The following is a 21,612-nucleotide window of genomic DNA, read 5'->3' on the forward strand; positions in this document are numbered from 1 at the left end:
GCTGCAATTTCAATGAGGCCCTCTTGTTCAGATATCAGTAAGTGGACTGGAGGCAGGGCATGAAAGGGATAACGAATTCAGTTGTTTGTGTTATCCGTTTTGTGAAATTACCTGTGTAATTGCGCACCCTATATCACATTGTCCGTAAGCTTGAGATCATTTACACACACAAAAAAAAAAATCATACAATGATGGAAAGACCTGTATGTTGTCCTTGTTAATTCACAGAGAAGAGCTCCAACTTCTTAATCATAGCCTCAATTTTGTCCCACACATTGATTATAGTTGTGAAGAGTCCCTGTAATCCTATATTCAGATCATTCAGGCGAGAAACAAACATCACCCAGATAGGCCATTTGGGTGAGGAACGCATCATGCAAGTGATCAGACAAGTGAAAACGATGGGTCAGTAAAGAAGAGCTTGAAGTTCTCTTTTTTTTTTTAAAGTGTCAATATTATGCCCCTTGATAACCAGCGCACTTCTGTATGTTGTTAAAGCGTTACATGGTCGCTGCCCATATCATTGCATAGTGCAGAAAATACGAGAGTTCAGGGGCCTTGCTTTAACAAAGTTAACCATTTTCACTGTAGTGTCCAAAACATCTTTCCAAGCTGTCATGCATTCATTTGGCAGCAAAAGCCTCTCAGTGGATGCTGCAGTGTACCTAAGTGGCGTCGGCAGCAACTGCTTGCACGCGCGTTACCACTCCCCTATATCTCCCTGTCATGGCTTTTGCCATCAGCACAGATACCGACATGCGCAGCAGCTACGATTGGCTACATATGGACCGTTAGTGAAATTCAGTTAATGTGATTGGATGTTAATTATTTGACTGGGCTACCTGTATTTGACATTGTGTTTTTATTTCACTGAACATTGGATGGTTTCATTATATTTTTGGCAGTGAAACAAGGCTACTTAGGCAAGAAAAAAAACCTCACCCAAATGTTGGAAAATATAAATGGACTGTTTGAAAATGGGGGGGGGGGGGGGGGGGGGGGAGTGAATCACACTTATTTTTGGCGTACCCCCGACGGCATTGCGCTTACCCAGTTTGGGAACACCTGATCTATAGAATGAACGTGGAACCATTACAACAAACACTTTCAACACCTTTTAGTCCATGCCCTGACGAATTGAGGCTGTACTCAGGGCAAAAGTGGGTGCAACTCAATATTAGGAAGGTGTTCCTAATGTTTTGTACACAGTGCACATTCATCCACCATTTAGTGGCAAAAAAAAAAATTACTTGAAAGTTTTTTTAAATACTACGCTAAAAGTGTTTGTTGAAAAAGACGACAGAGAATTTATTTTCACAATAACATTTATTAGAAGAATAGGTGATTTTGAAAAGTGATTATTTCATCCAGTGAATGACCTGTTACAGCTGATCTTTTTCAAAATGGCGTTTTTTCCTTACAGGATACATTGAGTAAATTCTTACACATGCACAAAGACAATTAATCATTGGTGCCCCAGGTTCAATGCAACATACATAAAATCAAGATCATAACCACTTCACTTAAAAGATTACATAGCATATTTTATTAGTCAAGTTATCAAATCAAAATTGCATTCAAAATTGGAAAATGTACATGTGCAATCAAATTAACTTACTGATTAAGTCCTCTGTACTAGAAAGACAATTGACCATAGCCAAGAAGTTCTAATAACATAGTACAAAAAGAAAAACATTCATCAATTACAGTAGAAAAATGTAAGTCTATTGAGTCTGCCAAACTGTAAATGGCAATTACTGAAATGAGGTCTAGTACTGAAATGAGGTCTAGTTAGATTTAGGTGTACCTGCTATCTGAGCATCTGACCACATAAACCAAACAAATGTTTTATTTCATGTTTTTGTCTTGACTACTGAATTAGGTATTTCAAAAAAAGAAACCGAATTGCTTATAGGACACTAAAGCTGGAAATAAGATAAAATATTTTCTCTTTTATAATTTAAAAAAAAAATCCCTCAGTCCTCTGTTTGAAGTAGAATGTCCCAGCATTGCAAGTCATCCCAATTAGACCACAGCATAGGACTAAAAAGGGCTGCTTTCAAACGTTTGAAAAGGAATAACTTGCTATTACAGACTCAATATAGTACAGTCTTAATGTAAAAGTAAGAGCTGTCAACCCAAAGATAAGTAGCAACATGTAGGCTACCAAGCAGAGCTCTAAATCAGAAGGGCTTAGAGAGAGAATAGAAATGATTGCTCAAAGAGAACATCCAACTAAATAAATCTTCCCAACAAATCACATCATTTAAATAAATAAATTATACATTGCACTTGCATTAGAATAATTGTGTTAATCAGAAGATGTTTGACTAAACGCAGTGTCAATCTACACCAGTTTTTAAATTAGACCAAAATGGATGATTGAATGCCTTTTCTTCTTCTCTTCAATGTTTCACATTTTCCACAGATGCTCAGAGAGTAGGTCCAAATGTATTCTGTTAAACAGTAGTTCATTATCAACGCAGTGTGATAACTATGGTGTCTGAGGCACTGTGGGCTGGAGACATAAATGCAGCTTAAAAAAACATGTTTGGCTAACATCTTACCTGAACTGAGTTTACATAGACATTCTTTGCGTTTTAAAATGATTAAAAAAATAAAAACCACAGAGATAAAATTGGATGTTTTGGCTCAAACACAGGACCACCTTAAGTCAAAGAATAATTGTGCAAAAAGCCAAAAAACAATCCACATGCGATTTAAAAAATAAAACATTTTTAAGAAACAAAAAAAAGCTAAACTGAAACAGCCACGGTTTAGCCTAAACTAGTATCTGACCCATTTTTGGTGTGTTGGATTTTGTTTACAGGACTTCAAATCCCTGCTATGCCTAAGTGTATAGACAGTACCTGAAGGAGTGAGGGGTGTGTGTTTTGTCCCTGAGGGTTTCCATGTCTCTCTCCACTTTTCTTTCAAAATTGGGGAGTTAATATCTGACCACGATAATATGAATATGAAAATGACAATTCTCACGTGTTCTCAACAAAAAGGATGGGGGAGACAAGCAGAAATAGAGCAAGAGACGATGACAGCAACAACAGAAGGGACAGATATTTCAAACACTTATATATATATATATATATATATATATATATATGCACCCGTGTTATTTACCTTAGAATTCATAGAGTGAGTAAAAATGATTTAGCAAAGATTAAGAACACATGGTGTATATATATATATATATATATATGAGTTAGTTACACAAATCTTAAAGTAGGCCACTGTATAGATCATGGCCAGATTTGACTAAGAATTCTAGTCTCAAAGTTTGTCTATGTGACAATAATTTGCCTTGCATACACTTCCGTGTTTTCAACGAATCCTTCAGCTACAGGATTCCGCCAATTCCACTTCACATAGCCAACAATACAACACGTGCTGCCTTCAATCCACACACCGGCAATCATGCAAAATCTAATTCCTTCATACATTTTCCTAAATATAAAAAAGGTATTTAAGTTTAAATGTCATCAGCAATTTCATTAATAGAAGTAGTTTTATACGTTCAAATATTACAGAACAGTAGTCAGGAGTGCCATTGCTTTCAAATAAACTCAAAAAAAGCAGACAAAGCATTTACAATAACCCCAAACCCCACCTTTTCAGTATACTATATGTACACATCAGCACACTGTCTTTAATCAAAGCCTATTTGAAGACCGCGTTCACTATGGAAACCATAGACGTAACCTCGTCAACATCCAGTCAAAACAGAATGGAAAATGAGAAAGTAGTTTTGACATCTCAGCTGTACTTCCCTGAATCTGTGATAAGAGCTAAATATAACTATACTATGTACCAATAAGCAATATATTTATTTGTATGTATACACACACACGACTAGTTTTATATATGCATCTGTCAAATCTGTCTGAGTATAGTTTGGTAGAATTAGTGTTTAAACTGTTTACATTCAGGGCTATTTAAGTTAGGAGAAGCATCGTTCTCTCCTAAAATATGGCATGAGTCAAAGAACTACAACATCTATCATGTCAAGATAAATCTTCACATTGACTTGAAGGGTCTGCAAATCTTGAGTGTCATCTATGTGTTATTAAGTGTGTAGGTTCGAATCAAATAATTGGGAAGAATGGCTACAAGATACTCAAAAACACAACATCAGTAGAAACACTTACCTAACATACAAAACCCAATCACCACAGTACATCTAAAACTTCCTCACCTTTAACATAGAGTCAAGCAGGGTGCACAAAACGTTTACGGAACCTTGAATTATTCACAAAAGGGTTTAAATCCCAGTAGTCTCATAGAACCGCCTTATCCATGAACATTCTTGCTCATTTCAACCTTTGCCAAGTTGTTTTCAAGTCATCTCAAAACATCAATTATTCGGTAGCTGAATGGACCTGATAGGCCATGGGCGGCATATCACTAAACTGATGACAACAATAGCAAGATTATGGCATATATCTAAAGCAGCAAGTCAACAAATATCTAGCAGATTTAAGCACATCAACCTGGACTGCAAGAGAGCTTTTGCCCATATCCCTGGCTTGTGTTTATGGGATGTTGCTACATCCGTACACCACTGCCTCAAAGTTGTATTTATTTGAGAAAAGGGTCAATCCTTTTCTAGAAATGAGGTAGTAGAAACCAACAGATTTGCTACTGTAGATTTGTGTTATTTCAACATTAAAGACATACACCACAGGTTCCATACGTGGTATTAACACGAGTCTCACTTGTTTTGTATCATGCAAGAACAGATAGCATGCAAAATGCTAATAACAAAACAGAGCTGGAAAAACTAAACCTGGAATTGTTTCTCTCCAAATAGTGTAATCTTGGATCAGTATTTGGACTTAAAATGGCAATGTATTTTTTAAATGGCAGGCAATTACCTAGGACCAAGGCTCCATGGTAACCCAGAAAAGCCTGGCAACTCAAAATGTTACTTTACTCTGATTAAAGTCCTTTACTTGACTTTTTTCTTTGTGGCCCGTCCGCTACTAAATGGACTCACCCTCAAAAACAAAAAAAAGATGCCAATTTGATTCATTTCTGATTACCAATTTCAATAAAATGTACATGTAAATCCATTGTAACTCCTGTGAAGCATATGCCTGGACTTGTGGGTTAACTATATATGGCTATTCATGTTGATCACAGTTAGTTTGCAAGGTCATCAAAAGATTCTGCATATAGATGGGTTAGCTGACGTCACAAAAACGATGCACGTGCGTCAATGGGGCAGTAGTCAGTTTGTTGTGATTCTGGATGGTCAGACAGCAACAATAACAAGAAGCTGCCATGTGGGGAGTTGTAGGTAGCTTGTTCGGTCTTGTTTTGACTCTTCACGTCTATGCTAATATGGCAAAAACTAGCCAGTTAGCTAACCAAAATATAACAACGTATTTGAGAGACAAGTGCTCATTGTGCACATTTATTTATGTTTTCAATAAAGATTTGGGGGAGGAAATAGTTCCCATGTTGTCAACAACCCTGCCGGTATTTCTCCACGGTTGCGCACGCATCAGTTTTTGCTGCTAAACAACCCACCCATCTATATACAATGTACATTTAAAAGTAGGAATTAAATTCACACCAATTAGCGGTCACCATCCTTATATCCACCTACAAGACTAAAGGACATGTCACCGAGATTCTGAAATGCTACATTGTCCTTTTTAAACCTTTCATGTTTTTAAACCTGAAGAGGAGACCGTATGGCCAGCCTTGCCTGAGGAAGGTTCTTGTTTTCTGCATTTCATGTGATAGTGAAGTTTTAGGAATAATCTCTTTATTAAGAGTTTATAGCTATGTGTTCACTGTAGGCCGAAATACAACTTGATAAAACACATGCTTGTGTAAATGCTTGTGTAAATGCTTGTGTAAATATCTCATTTACATCCAAGGCATTTACGATTTACATGAATGTCGGCAATGTGTGTGGATCTCAAGGTAGGATTTTGGCCCAGTCTCAAGAATGCTGCATAAGAACTTACTGGGTTAAGAGTTAGAAGGAAAAAAACATCTTCCTGTGTCTTTATCTATAAAGATTTCCAAGACCTGTACGATGACAGTAATAAAGTACTGTAATATAAGCCTGATACAAGGACCATAGGGGCTTGATCCAACATTCTGGAATGTACTGAGGTATAACTGTTGATAGGGTGAGTAGTAGCATACATATACTCAGAGTAGTTTGGACAAATTGACAGCCAGACGTCATGTTGCTGCTCCCAAGCATTCGATTTACGATGAGCATCTGGATTCCACTTCCGATTCTAGAATTAGGTAGGTAAACTTGGTGTACAATTCGGACATCTCCATAAACAGTTATTGGTCGGTATTACCACGGAGGAACAAATATGGCGTCGGTGGAACTATGTGATGTCGTCTAAGAGCATCATGATGTTGAAACAGCAACGGACCATCTATGCTTCTGCATATTGTACACTTCTCCACATCATTTCCTTAGTGTTGTGTCACATGGTGAAAACCTGTTTGAGACGCATCAATTTACTGCATTGAAATAAGGTACTATAAAAGCTGCAATCTAACATATGATCAGGAAAAGATCAATAAAATCATTCATTTTTGGAATACAGTTAAGATAAAAAATAAAAGTTTAAGAATGAACATTTCCACCTGTCCCTTGTCTTTACCTTCTATTAAGTAGGGACAGTCATCCCTAGATGTAACGAGACTACCTGAAGTTTGTTGTGCTCAGATTCAAATTGAAAGAATGTCCAGAAGGCTCAAATGGTAAATAAATTCTATGGAGATCGGTTAAAGGTAGGTTGTGAGAACACCTGAAAAAGGTTGGTGCACAAATCAGTCAATGGTAAGACGTCCCAAAAATGTCTGTTTGCGGATGTACAAACTAGATTTCCCCTTTTCAGATGATACAAGAGGCATGGAAATAAGTAAGCTATATATCTATCAGAGAGGTATGTTTGTGTATAGATATCTAACATAGTATATACAGTTTTGATAAAGATCGAGATATGCATTCTGACAAGTACTGCAACCCCACACAAACATTATCCTGAGTTGTGGTGAAGGCTACGAGTGAACACGAGTAACAAAATGTTCCATTCTTCCTACAACCGCAGAATGTGACATGTCGGAGTGGTTGTAATCTGGCATGCTTTTGGAGAGTTTAGTTCTGAGGTTTGGTTGGTAACTAAGAAGGTGGTGAAATTGTGGACAGGGGAATCTGTTCTCCCAACAAACAAACATACAAAATGTACATTAAGATATTCAGTAGTAGACAATGGTTGCATGCATCCTTGCAACCGCATATTCTTTTTGCTGCAGTTCGGTCTATTCAATCTCAGGTGTGCATTTGCTAAACAGTGACAGGGAAAGAGAGTCTGTCCACAAGCATTTGACTTCAAGATCACAAAGTAAAATAATAAATAATCATTCCCTATTTATATTAAATATTAATAGGGAGTTTAAAACAAACAAGCCTTGATTCTACATAACCAATAACATGTTGAGGGCTGAGCATCATGCTAATGACCCAAACAAATACATGTTCTGGTGTCTCCAACCTGGGTGCTAAAGGTGTGCAGGCTTTTGTTTCAGCCCAGCATTGGCACACGATACAACTAATCACTTACCAAGGCCTTGTTTATATTGAACCAGGTGTCTTAGTGCAAGGCTAGAATAAGACCCCTACATCCTGTACTTGTCCAGGACATGGGTTGGAGACCGCTGGTCTAAGTGCTGTAGTAACTGGGGTACTGCTTAGGATTAACTTGGCACCGTATCTAAAGCAGTGTTTTAGGTTGAACAGTTAAAATATTGTATAAAAGGGCAGCACAATCATAAAAACTACCAAAACATATTTCAAATGCGGAGTGTTTTAAACAATGTCTAGGGATATTGGCAAGCTAGAGAGTTAAAAGAGAGACACTTTAGTTTCCAATTGACTTGAACAGCCGCCACATAGTAGGCTTTATAAATATTTTAAAACAATTAAAGACCTAAGATGAATAGGTCAGATTGATTCAGAGGATTGAGCAGAGTAAATATAAGTGCTTTTGGAATAAAATCAACATACAAAAACAGGTTATTTGTGTACTATATAGACTCAGTCACTGCCACTGTCTGACAAATGCAAACGATTACCTGGTCTGGGTAAAAACATCTCATCATCGTCAACAAGTACTGCGTCATCAACAAGTACCTTGGCAGCAGAAAATGGAGATCCTAATAAAATCACTTGTCTGGTGAGAGGCCTGTGCCGAGCAGCTCCCTGCCATTTTCTCTGGGCACAGACACAGACGGTCTCCCCTCACACAGCGACTCCTGGGGGTCCAGGGGCGCATCCAGAGCCTCTTTGCCCTCTGGGGCCTCCATACCCTCCAGTTCCTCCATGTGGCTCATCAGCTTCAGCTTCTTCTTGGGCGGGTGTTTCAGGGTGCCAAGGCGCTCCTTGACTTTATACTCTAGAGTGCTGTGAGGGATCCCATAGACGGTCTGAGCCTTGGACACGCTCATCTTCCCCCCCATAACCACTTCTATAGCTTCTTCTAGCAGCTCTGTGTTGTACTGACGGTATCTTCCCCTCTTCTTCCTCGGCTGCTTGTTGCAGAGGTCTGCCTCAGGGTCAGAGGTCGGGTACTGCCCCCCAGAGGCAGGGCGGTCTGCATCAGATGAACCCCAGTATTCCCCATCTCTTCCAGGGCCGTCCAGACCTCCACTGCTTCCCCGGCGACCGTGTTTGGGCAGGATGGACCTAAGCCTCTTCCCGAGGCTGTTCTCACAGTGGGGGCTAGGGAGGCTGTAGGAATCAGAGCTCAGGGAGCCCCAGGAGAGGTCCACCCCCAGGCCTCCTAGGCCTCGCACCTGGGGGATTTTGAGGTCGACGGGCGGGGAGTGAGAAAGGGAGAGCCCCTGGTCTCTCCGGGCCTGGAGGATTGCCTTCCCACAGGAGGGGGACTTGAAGAGCCCCGCAGCCTCCAGCAGGCTCGGTAGGTCTTTGAGGTGGTCCCCGGCTCCGCTGTTGGCCCGGAGCTTCAAGAGGGCCCCGAAGTGGGTCTTGGAGGCCCAGGACGGAGAACCATACCTAGAGAGAGAGAGGTGGTCGAAGGGTCTGGAGGTGTAGTTCTGGTTGGGAGACAACTCTGTGTCGGAATCCTGGTTCACTTCCTGTTTGATGTGCGGCACATGACCGAGTGGCGAGGTGGGCTTTAAAGCGGCGGAGTGGCCGAAATTCTCCCTCCTCCTCCCATCCTGCAGGCTCCTCATAGGCAGCCCGGCCTGTCCGTCAGCTCTCAGGGAACGCCTGATTGGATGGAAGGAAATTTGGTGTAAGCAGAGCTTGCACAGTGCTTTATTCTTTCTCTCTAGGGGAGGATGGGTTGGGGAAGGGAGGATGTTGGCCACTCCTTTATTGGATGATCTTGCTTAGGTAACATCACTTTATCTTGCTTAGGTAACATCACTTTATCTTGCTTAGGTAACATCACTTTATCTTGCTTAGGTAACATCACTTTATCTTGCTTAGGTTAAAAAAAACTTTTTTTTAGATATATGTGTGTGTGCTCCTTTTAAGAACAAAAAAAGCCTCGAGTTTGGGAATTAGTTTATTTGGGTTGTTTGTTTTGGCTTTGCATTTATATACAAATTATGCGTCAGTCAACATAACAATAATAAATTTAAAAAAGGATATGCAGGGCAAAGAAATGAAATTCAAAGAAAAATTGAAAACATAAGAAAGAGAAATGTGTCCAGCCCTGTCCAGAGGGCAGGATAGGGCAATGTTGGTCATTGCAGTAAAGCAGTCTGGCATTTAATAGCAGAGCAGGATGACGGTTTTCAAATGACTAATGCTAATGCTAATGTATAGCCCTTTAGCGAGTGACGTTACCACTGAACAAGCACAGCAATAAAAGAGTAAGCCATCAGTATGGGATGTTATAGGGCTACTTACTGTACATAAACCCTCACAATATCAACCTGACAGAAATATTGTTACTCTAGGAAAACATCTGAAATACTTATCTGCAAGGTTAACACAAACAAGGCACTTACACACAGTACTGTTATGTGTGATAGAAAAATCATCAGATCTTATTGATTGAAAATTCTCACATTAAATTCATGGGTGATTAATTCATTAGTGATACGGCAATTTGTGAGGAGAGGCCATAATCACGGACAAATAGAAGAGTGCCCTTTTCAAAACTGCCGCTAGAGTTATAAGAAAATATCACATTATGACTTGACGGGCGTCTGCTCTTCACACTTTAAATATTCCCTCCACCTCCGACCAGTTGCCATTTCAACTTTGAATATCAAATCAAAGATCGGGCTGCATGAGGGGATATAGAGTGATAGATACTAGATCTGTGGATCTTTGCATTGAGTACAGAGCTGTACGTTAGAACGAGATCAACAGCACAAGCAGATTGATTCCCTCCCCCTCCTCCTCAAGAGGGGTGCAGCTAGAGGGCGGAGCAACTGGCGCTAAATTAATCAAAATATAATTGCGCCGTGTTCCATTTCAAATGCACTAATGTCCATACCATGGCGTGATGATATCATGAGGAATTCCCCTCGGGCAAAATACAGAGTTCACTGGATTAAAGATTCAAATAGTTTTTTTCAGTTTGAAATGAAGGCTCAGTCAATGTAAATCATTGAACATGATGTGTAATTAATAGAATAGGTTAGGGGTTTATTTCTTCAATCTATTGGAATATTAACTACATTTTATTGTGTATTTAAGGAATTAGTCATGTTGTTTCCTGATACCAAAGAATCTCCTTCAAGATGCACATGTGAAATCACTTTAGGCTGGAGCTGTCCAGGACCAGGGTTGGTGACAATCCTTTCAGGACCTCCTACCGGTAGTTAGAAACTTTTGTTTGGACAGATTGGGGAGTTTGTTGTGGTAAAGCCCTACGGAAAGTAGAAAGAGGTGACAGGATAAAAAAAAAAAAAAAAAAAAAAAAAAAATTGGTCTTACCCTCTGAGAGTGGACATCTGGGAAAGGTGAGGGCTGTGGTGCGATGACATGCTGCTTCTGGCCCATCCCTTTTTGAGTGACAGGTCCAGGACTCCATCTAGGCACAGGACAAAAGGGTTAGTAACTTAGAAAGCAAGAGCCATTCTGTCAGGTGTGCACATAGAGAGGAGGACTAATCTTTGTATCGGAGCCATTATAGCAGCTGTGACAGCATGGGCAGCACCATTGAGGCCATCTTAATTTTAAAATAGTCCATTTTCTTCACGATTGGCTGATCCCTCCTTATGACCCAGTTGGACAGGACTACAACAGGGTCATCAGGAGGAATCAGCCAATGAAGTTGGAAGTCCCAACCAGTTAACTACATTAAAATGGTGGAAGCCCTCAATGACACTGCTCATGCAAATATGGCCTTTTGGCCACTAGAGGCCTCTATCATTCTCTATGGGTGTGCAGGATTTGTGCAGTACAGTAGGGTAATGAATCTGCTGATTCTGGTACCTTGTACTGCAGACTGTGGCGGCATCCTCTTGACAGTGAGGAACAGGTTACTTTATATCTACTACCAGACCTAGTGCATCTATTGGTTCAGCGTAATACCAGACGTCTGCTGGTTCAGCGTAATACCAGACGTCTGCTGGTTCAGCGTAATACCAGACGTCTGCTGGTTCAGCGTAATACCAGAACTAGTGAGTCTGCTGGTTTTACCTTGTTCTACAGGCTGTGGCGGCATCCTCTTGACAGTGAGGAACAGGTTACTTTATATCTACTACCAGACCTAGTGCATCTATTGGTTCAGCGTAATACCAGACGTCTGCTGGTTCAGCGTAATACCAGACGTCTGCTGGTTCAGCGTAATACCAGACGTCTGCTGGTTCAGCGTAATACCAGACGTCTGCTGGTTCAGCGTAATACCAGACGTCTGCTGGTTCAGTGTAATACCAGAACTAGTGAGTCTGCTGGTTTTACCTTGTTCTACAGGCTGTGGCGGCATCCTCTTGACAGTGAGGAACAGGTTACTTTATATCTACTACCAGACCTAGTGCATCTATTGGTTCAGCGTAATACCAGACGTCTGCTGGTTCAGCGTAATACCAGACGTCTGCTGGTTCAGCGTAATACCAGACGTCTGCTGGTTCAGCGTAATACCAGACGTCTGCTGGTTCAGCGTAATACCAGAACTAGTGAGTCTGCTGGTTTTACCTTGTTCTACAGGCTGTGGCGGAAGCTTTTTGACAGTGAGGTCGAGAGGCGAGTCCTGGTCGGCCATAAGCAGCTTGGAGAGGACAGGGTTCTGGCTGGGTACGGAGGATGTAGCAGTACCACCAAGGCTGGCAGCAGGGGGCAGCGAGGGGGGAGGTGGCAGGCTCTGATCTGAGTGGGGCTGGGTAGCAGGGCTGGGGGCAGAGGGGATGTCCTGAGAAGAGGAGCTGTTTTTTGAGGTATATTCGGCAGCAAACTGGCGGATCATCCTCTGCATTATCTCCCGAGCCACTACTGGAATGTGCAGGTCTGAGAAGCTGGGGACATCTGAGGGAGGGAGAGGGGAAAATAATATCAAAGATATCTGTAGAGATGGTTGACCCTTAGCCCATGAGCGGAAGCTATCTCAACCATAGCACAGTTTATTCAAATGTAACTAAGAACACATAAGGCCCACTTCCACAGACTATTCCCACTAGAATTTCAATATATAACCTTCCAGAAATGGTTGTAACACAAGCACACAGGATGTGGTATGTAACAAACACTGTTCTTGTAAAGACCTACCTTTTTTGTAGAGGACTGCACTGAGGAATTCCTCAGCTTGTTTCTCGAGTCTGTTGATCTTAATCTGGTCTTTGACCAGCAGGGGTTTAGCCCCACTCTCCAACCCCTGGTTGCTCAGGCCAACTAAGTGCTCCTAGGAGAAGAGAGAAACAGAAAACAGCTAAGTGATGGAGAAACAACGAATAGCACCATCACTGCAGAAGTAGGAACCTGTGGTGTATGTTAGACCTTTACAAATATATAAATACCGTTGCTGCACGAGTGACGTGACAAATGAATAGCAAATGAATAGGGCTCTGGAAAAAAACAAGATTATCCGAAGAGCACCGGTAATCATCTTCATTATACAGACCCCTACACAGCGCTCATACCTTTTGATCTCGGGAAAGCTTAAAGACTAATTATGTGGCAGATTTGTCACAGAACAAACTAAAGATGTGCTGTATTGGTTAAGACCTCAGTATGCTTCAGTTCAGCTGGCAACTAGCAGAGTGCTCGCATACTCCCTTAAAAGATCTGTCGCAAAAATAGTTTAAAATGGAGGAAAAGGGCAATAGTAGGGTTTGTCCATTTTGAGACGCCATACCCAGTATACATACACTTCTTCAAAATAGTCAGAATTAATCTAAGATAAAAATTAATGACAGAACTCAAGAAATCTAACATTTTTGCCGAGGTGATCTTAGTCGCACAATTTTACATCTAAGATGTTTTGTACAGTATTAAGTGAATTTTTAAAATCATGAAAACAATTAGTCTCCGGTTGAATGACAACAAACACTTTATTGAAGAATCCTTACCGTTGACCAACCCCCGACAAAGGCAAGTGAACTTCGGCTGCCGACTTTGGCTTGCCTTGAGAAAAAAACATTGTGTGCGCGAACAACCAGGGGGAAGAAAAAAAAATTGCCGAAGACCAAAGATAACAAAAAATGTCACCAAATGTTGTCATATATGATGTCACCAAATGTTGTCATATATGATGTCACCAAATGTTGTCATATATGCACAAACTGTTCCGAACTGTTTCGGGTGGGAAGCCTTTAGCAGAGTTTGTGGCTGATTTAGGATCAGATTACCCCAACCCTCAATGTAACCAGAACCATTTGGGAGATAAAAAACAATCTGACCCTGGCCTGTATCTGTAGTTCGGGACAACGTCCATGTTCTGCTAGATGAGTACAGTAGGCATGGAGGAGGGGAGGAAGAGCAGTCTGTTCTTTTCATGTGCAGCTCTGCCTCTATACAGTGCATTCGGAAAGTACTCAGACCCCTAGACTTTCTACATTTTGTTACGTTACAGCCTTGTTCTAAAAGGGATTAAAGTGTTCATGACAAGGCATAAACAGGTTTAGAATGTTTTGCAAAATAATTTTAAAAAATAAAGAACTGAAGTATCACATTTACATAAGTATTCAGATGCTTTACTCAGTACTTTGTTGAGAGACCTTTTGCAGTGATTACAGCCTTGAGTCTTCTTGGGTATGACGCTACAAGCTTGGCACACCTGTAATTGGAGAGTTACTCACATTCTTCTATGAAGATCCCCTCAAGCTCTGTCAGGTTGTATGGAGAGGGTCGCTGCACACACTATTTTCAAGTCTCTCAAGAGATGTTCGACCGGGTTGAAGTCCAGGCTGTGGCTGGGCCACTCAAGGACATTGAGACTTGTCCTGAAGCCACTCCTGCATTGTCTTGGCTGTGTGCTTACGTTTGTTGTCCGTTTGGAAGGTGAACCTTTGCCTCAGTCTGAGGTCCTGAGCAGGTTTTCATCAAGGATCTCTGCACTTTTCTCCATTCATCTTTGCCTCAATCCTGACTAGTCTCCCAGTCCCTGCCACTGAAAAACATCCCCACAGCATGATGCTGCCACCACCATGTTTCACCGTAGGGATGGTGCCAGGTTTCCTCCAGATGTTACACTTGGCATTCGGGCCAATTATTTCAATATTGGTTTCACCAGACAAGAGAATCTTGTTTCTCATGGTCTGAGAGTCCTTTAGGTGCCTTTTGGCAAACGGCAAGCAGTCTGTTATTTGTCTTTTACTGAAGAGTGGCTTCTGTCTGGCCACTCAACCATAAATTCCTGATTGGTGGAGTGTTGCAGTGATGGGAGAACCTTCCAGAAGGACAACCATCTCCACAGAGGAACTCTGGAGATCTGTCAAAGGGACCATCAGGTTCTTGGTCACCTCCTTGACCACGGCCCTTCTCTCCCGATTGCCCAGTTTGGCCAGATGGCCAGCTCTGGGAAGAGTCTTGGTGGTTCCAAACTGCTTCCATTTAAGAATTATGGAGGCCACTGTGTTCTTGGGGATCTTCAATGCTCTAATTTGTTGGTACCCTTCCCCAGATCTGTGCCTTGACACAATCCTGTCTCGGTGCTCTACGGACAATTCCACAGATCTAATGGCTTGGTTCACCCGACCTCAACCCAACAGATGGTTTGGGATGAGTTGGACCACAGAGTGAAGGAAAATCAGCCAACAAGTGCTCAGCATATGTGGGAACTCCTTCAAGATTGTTGGAAAAGCCTTCCAGGTAAAGCTGGTTGAGAGAATGCCAAGTGTGCAAAGCTGTCATCAAGATTCTTTGAAGAATCTAAAATAAACAAATCTAACACTTTTTTGGTTACTACATGATTCCATGTCTCCACTATTATTCTACAATGTAGATAGTAAAAATAAAGAAACACCCTGGAATGAGTACGTGTGTCCAAACTTTGACTGGTACTGTATGTAAATAAGGTATTTGTTTATTGTGCAAAAATGTTTCAATTTTTTTTTTTTGCTGTCATTATAGGGTATTGTGTGTGTGTATGTTGTTTTTTTAAATCAATTTTATAATAAAGCTGCAATGTAACAAAATGTGGAAAAGTCAAGGGGTCTGAACACTTTCCGAATGCACTATATTGTAAGGGCCAGTTACTGGGTGAACTTTGAGCAAATTGTCCTCCAATCCACATCCATTAGATTCTGTACAGTCAGTCAGAATTAGTGTTGTTACGATACCAGTTTTGACTTTTATATCGATACCAGGTTAAGTATCACGATACTCGATACCAAAACCAAATAAGGCATATTAGTCAGTCACAGAATGGCACTTGATCCAGACAGATAAACTCAGCTACTGCTTCGTTCAATTGCTGGGCATCTTTTGAGTTCATGATCATTACATTTGAACATTATTTGGAAAAAAAAATTGGAGTGTAATTTATGCATTATTTAATCAATTATACAATCAATTTGACTTTTTTTTTACCAATCTAACTACCAAACAATAGAAATAATGTATTTGAATAGTAAATCTATTGATAAACCTAGTAAATCAAGATGTAGCATAGGTCTATTCACAAAACAGGTGAATGCATATTATTCAATAGGATTGTGTGCATGCATTGAGTTTGAGCTTGTTTTAGCTGATTTCATGAGGTTAAAGATGACAGTCCCTTCCATTTAGGATGTATGTATTTTATTAGCAAATGCTAGGGGCACATTATTTTATTGTACTAATCAACAACATTTGCATAAACAAAATCTCTTTTATAAAAGTGTGCACTGCTTCTTTAAGAAAGTCCGCAAGGCAGAATTCTACATTTTGGGTCTTTATTTTTGGTTAGGGTTAGAAATAAGGTTAACAGTATTGATACGGTTAGGTTTCAAATCACATTTTAAGAAGAGAAATAGGCAGTTGATGACGGTGGTTATAGTAACTAGTGAAGATCCAGAATATAGCTACGGAATCTTGTGGAAATCGGACTGAGGCGAGGAAGTGAATACGTTTTTGGTGACAATCAGCTTTGAAATCAGCATATATTTGAATTATGGTTGGCATATTATCACAAACAAAGTACTAGGGTAGTGAATTAATTTAGTTGTAAGCTAGCAAGAAAAGTAAGCCAATAATTAAAGCTGGAAGCTACCGGTATCCTCTTGCATTGTCAAGTTTTCTAGCCTGTATGGACATTGTTTCTCGAACAGTAATGAGCAGTTTCAACATTTCTACATGCCGTGTTGCATTATTCAAGTGTGTTAACTCCTGTGCAGCATGAGTGGGGAGCAGCCCAGACAACTCTAGCAATGAATGAGTTAGGGTCAGACAGCAGTCCTGTGTGCGCACACACACAGTGTTGGTACCATGTTTCATGAGCTGAAATAAAAGATCCCAGACATGTTCCATACGCACAAAAAGCTTATTAATCTCAAATTTGGTTTGCTAATTTGTTTACATCCCTGTTAGTGAGCATTTCTACTTTGCCAAAATAATCCAGCCACCTGACAGGTGTGGCATATCAAGAAGCTGATTAAACAGCATGATCATTACACAGGTAAGACCAATTTAAAATGTGCAGTTTTGTAACACAACAAAATGCCAAAGATGTCTCAAGTTGAGGGAGCGTGCAATTGACATGCTTATGACAGGCATGTCCACCAGAGGTGTTGCAAGAGAATTTATTGTTAATGTCTCTACCATAAGCCACCTCTCATTTTAGAGAATTTGGCAGTATGCTCAACTGGCCTCACAACCACAGACCACGCGTAGCCATGCCAGCCCAGAACATCCACATCTGGCTTCTTCACCTGTGAGATCGTTTGAGAACTGCCACCCAGACAGCTGATAAAACTGGGTTTGCACAACCGAAGCATTTCTGCACAAACTGTCAGAAACTGCCTCAGGGAAGCTCATCTGCGTGCTCATCATCCTCACCAGGGTCTTGACCTGACTGCAGTTGTCGTAACGGACTTCAGTGGGCAAATGCTCACCTCCGATAGCCACTGGCACACCGGAGAAATGTGTTCTTTACAGATGAATCCCAAGAGGGAGAGCGTGCAAGCCTTATTAATCAAAAGCAATGTTTCAAAAAATATATACATTGCGACATGTGTAATGGAAACGGTAGCTATAGGAGAAATGTTCAAAAGACTGATAAATTGTTTTTCGTTCGACAGGGATATTTCGTTTGTCAAACTTCATTTAAAAAAATGTTAAATACAAATTATGGAACTTTTGAATTAAAATGGTATATATGAGGCACGTGATGTCATCATGTAACTATAAAGCTCCACTCACCATTTAATTCTAAATGCCTACTGCTTGCTAAATCTATGTTTCAACTATAAAAAGTATGTTTCTGTGCAGGACAAGGATTGTCTTGACTTTCAAGAATGCCTGAATTTCATCACCTTGCTTTTCTGGTTGATTTGATTCTCTTTTAGTCCCCATTTGGACTAATCTTCCAGGAGTCCTTAAACATTAAAATACAATTTATAACTTGGATGCACGTTTCACCATCTAATTATTTCTCATCTATGGGTGCAAGTTTCACCATGGCACGGACTGTGGTGATAGGTTGGCACATGAGAACGATTAGAATATGGCAAATATAAGTAAATTCTTGCATTCTATCCATGCTGGCTTTTGCGGGCTACCGGAAGACATGAAACAGATCTGTCTCCAATTCATTATTAATGCACAATTTGCCTAAATGGATAATGGAAACACTTCAATCACTACAGGTGGAACCGCAGAAGACAGAATGGAGGAAGAAAAAAACCCAAAAACAGTTACCTTGACTTTGTCTCGTCTTAAGCAGCAGAACAGGCAGTTCTCATCAAATGACCAGTCTGACACACCTTCAGGCTCACAGTCTGTGGATCCAGGAGAAACATTTTAGAAAGGAGAGGACAGGGTATGGTGGAGTATGACAAAAACATCTCAGATGGTGGTTAAAAACATGAAAAAAGCAACAAAAATTCTCCCAAAGAAAACCTCTTTAGAAGTCCTGGATACAGTGACACAGTCCACTAGGATTTATATGAATCACAGATGTCAGAGTCAACCACTTATTGTGGAAAGAAAAAAACATGAGTAGACATTGACAATTGATTGGTAATAAAAACAAATCTTATTTTCAAGTTAGTGATTCTTATGTAATACTAAAAGTGTATATTATGCACTATATTCACAATTGTTTGGTTGCTTACATGAATCTCTAAAATGAGATTAGCAGATAATAGTGTACATTTCTACATTTTTTATCATTTAATCTCTGAAAACAATTTATTAAATTAGTATTTTCAATATAGGAGCTATTAGCAACGCTATTTAGCGTTGCTAATACCCTACATGATTCATCTCATATGTATATACTGTACTCGATACCATCTACTGCATCTTGCCTATGCCGTTCTGTACCATCACTCATTCATATCTTTATGTACATATTCTTTATCCCTTTACACTTGTGTGTGTATAAGGTAGTAGTTTTGGAATTGTTAGGTTAGATTACTCGTTGGTTATTACTGCATTGTCGGAACTAGAAGCACAAGCATTTGGCTACACTCGCATTAACATCTGCTAACCATGTGTATGTGACAAATAAATTTGATTTGGTTGATTCTGTGATCTCAAACCAGTGAGCTTACTAACATTCATCAAGAATATGGGCAAAACTATTATTGACAATGGAAAAGGTGGGAATGTTCTTTTCCCTTGTCATATAAATTGATACATTTACTCAAAATAGCGTTAAAATTGCTTATCTAGATGGCATTTCAGTGAATATTGGATTGTGACAGACAACCTGGTCCAATTTGGGTCCTGAGGCAAAAATCAGTTGAGAACCACTGAACTAGACCGTGATCTCAGTCACACTCAGTCTAAGTGCGACTGATGTTTAGTTAAAAAAGGTAAAGGACATGAACAGACTAGCTCAAGGAGCTCATCGAAGATAATTAAAACAAAGAAAGTTACCAAATGGTGTCAGAGACTGGGAATTTGTGCCTGGTCGGTCGGTTGCCATGGAAATCCATTTGCTTCGAGTCCTACTAACCTTCAGCTAAGAGCATAATTTAATAATTGAGTACATTAATATACCTAGTCAGAGGTGGGCAGTTTCACATTGATTCACTGTTGAACTAGGTCTTGAGAGCCTATTAAATCATCTACATTAAATAGAGAAATAAATCATGTCTGATGGAATAGGCTTTCATGGTCAGCTCATCTTTAACCGATCTCTAAAGTGAATATTGTCTTCAATGTTCTCCAAGCAATAGGTTACTCCGATAAATTCTGTCTTTTTTTATAGATTTTTTTAATGTATAAAATCAAGTCTAGTCTTGATCAAGTACGGCAATTAACAATAGTGGTCCTAGTATTCAATTGAAATCAGTACCATTCTTGTCAGAAGAAAGAGCATGGTTGAGTTAAAGTTAGCACACATTCTATGTTTGTTTTGTCAAGCACAAGAATGCATTCTTGCAGCACTAGGAGGGTTTTGACTCTCAGGACACCCAGTTCACTCCTACTAGTAATGATGATAGTGTTCTAGCTGAAATCTATTCACTCACATGATCTTGAGTAACCCCACCAACTTCCCCATCATTTTGTTTGTATGGATCGTATTGTACATTTGCTTCGAACCAAAGCAACTGGTACTATAGTCCCATTTAGGGTAGTCTTTTACAGCGCTCGAGCAGAAGTCGTCAAAACTCTAAATAAATGCCTTCCATTGTCGTCAGTAAATATCACGCATTTTGTCTGAAAGAACTGTACAGGCTTTAACCTTGGCTCCAGGCCAGCCCAAACTCCCAACTTCATATGAACACAAAGCGTGTCTCTTTCCAGAGGCCAAGCGGACTGTTTACAAGGAGGAGTCACTGTGGAAGGGTACCACATGGTACAATAGCACAGCATTGTGATAGGGGGGGAAATATAGGCCTACGTACACTCAGAAAATACTAAATACTTATGCCTACACTTCTTCACGTGTTTGACTATGGAATTGTTCATCAAATCAACGCGGGCATCAGTTCAGAAGTCCCGGAACAACGATTTGTGTTTATGACATGGGATGGACATAATGAGAGTAGCAGTGATGTGGGTTTGTGTGTCAGTCAGTGCAACAAATTGACTCACCTTTAAATGACGTTAGATCCTCCAGCAGCCCCGACCCAAACAACCCTTCTAAAATGCTCTCAAAACCTGTGGAAAAAGAACAATACATTCCATGAATACATAGAACATTCTATAAACCCACGAATAGGCAAAATGCAAAAAAAAATGCATTTCATTCTACAAATGTTGGGGAATTTCAATCCATTAGAGGCCCAAAATCATGTAGCCTACAGTTTAAGATGTAGGCCTATGCTTCCCATTGCATTCACTGTAAATGTATGATAGAGTAAGTACATAGTCCCTAGTCTACTGCCAAGGAGCCTAATTAAATGTATTTCTGCCAAAGTGTCAATTACTGAGAAACTTTGACATTCTCTGTGATCAAACACCATCCTTCCTATACATGCCTAATTCTCCACAACCCCACTTTGACTTTCAATTTCATCTTGAAGCACACCCTCAGCAAATCTCCTCTTGCCTCACATAAAAAAAATAAAAAAACACATTAAATGGAATGCACGTACGTTTTGACTAATGATATAGCATGCACAAGGGTCTGCCAGTTGCCAAGCAACAAGAAAGACTACACAGTTTGGTGTGCTAACATGTTGAGGCAACGGTCAGAGGAGAGGGTTTGGGTCTGTCAATCAATAGTAGTGCAGAATCTGTCATGTCACAGACTGCTCTGGACTGTACTGACGGAGGCAACGGGATACACACCATGGCAATGACATTGTGATAATTGTCATTTTTATTGAAAAAAGGGTTTCAGTTTGTAATGAATCTTCAAAATGTTGCTACAGCATACTTAGACTAATTAATACAACACAGCTTTGGTCACCCCGGTCTCAAAAGCTAATGATTTTGACCACTTGGAACTTTTGAAATTCAAGATTTTTTCTCCCGACCGTGCAGTTCTGCTTGTAAAATAACAACCAAACCTTCCCTCAAGTAAAGATGATTTTAAAAAATGT

The 21,612-nt window shown here is 40.3% G+C and overlaps 1 protein-coding gene across 1 annotated transcript in view; it reads right to left on the reverse strand.

The window, feature by feature from the left end:
- Window positions 1–1,307: 1,307 nt before the first annotated feature.
- Window positions 1,308–21,612, reverse strand: part of LOC115113057 (ligand-dependent corepressor-like) — a 34,369-nt gene continuing 14,064 nt past the window's right edge. Inside the window, exons 2-7 of the mRNA XM_029640267.2 lie at window positions 20,660–20,725; window positions 18,311–18,390; window positions 12,743–12,875; window positions 12,176–12,502; window positions 10,973–11,069; window positions 1,308–9,286 (exon numbers count right to left, since the gene is read on the reverse strand). Of these exons, the coding sequence (XP_029496127.1) occupies window positions 8,218–9,286; window positions 10,973–11,069; window positions 12,176–12,502; window positions 12,743–12,875; window positions 18,311–18,390; window positions 20,660–20,725 (1,772 nt within the window). The 3' untranslated portion in view covers window positions 1,308–8,217. The remainder of the gene's footprint in view (window positions 9,287–10,972; window positions 11,070–12,175; window positions 12,503–12,742; window positions 12,876–18,310; window positions 18,391–20,659; window positions 20,726–21,612) is intronic.

Source organism: Oncorhynchus nerka, linkage group LG28, assembly GCF_034236695.1.
Source record: "Oncorhynchus nerka isolate Pitt River linkage group LG28, Oner_Uvic_2.0, whole genome shotgun sequence".
Taxonomy (NCBI): Eukaryota; Metazoa; Chordata; class Actinopteri; order Salmoniformes; family Salmonidae; genus Oncorhynchus; species Oncorhynchus nerka.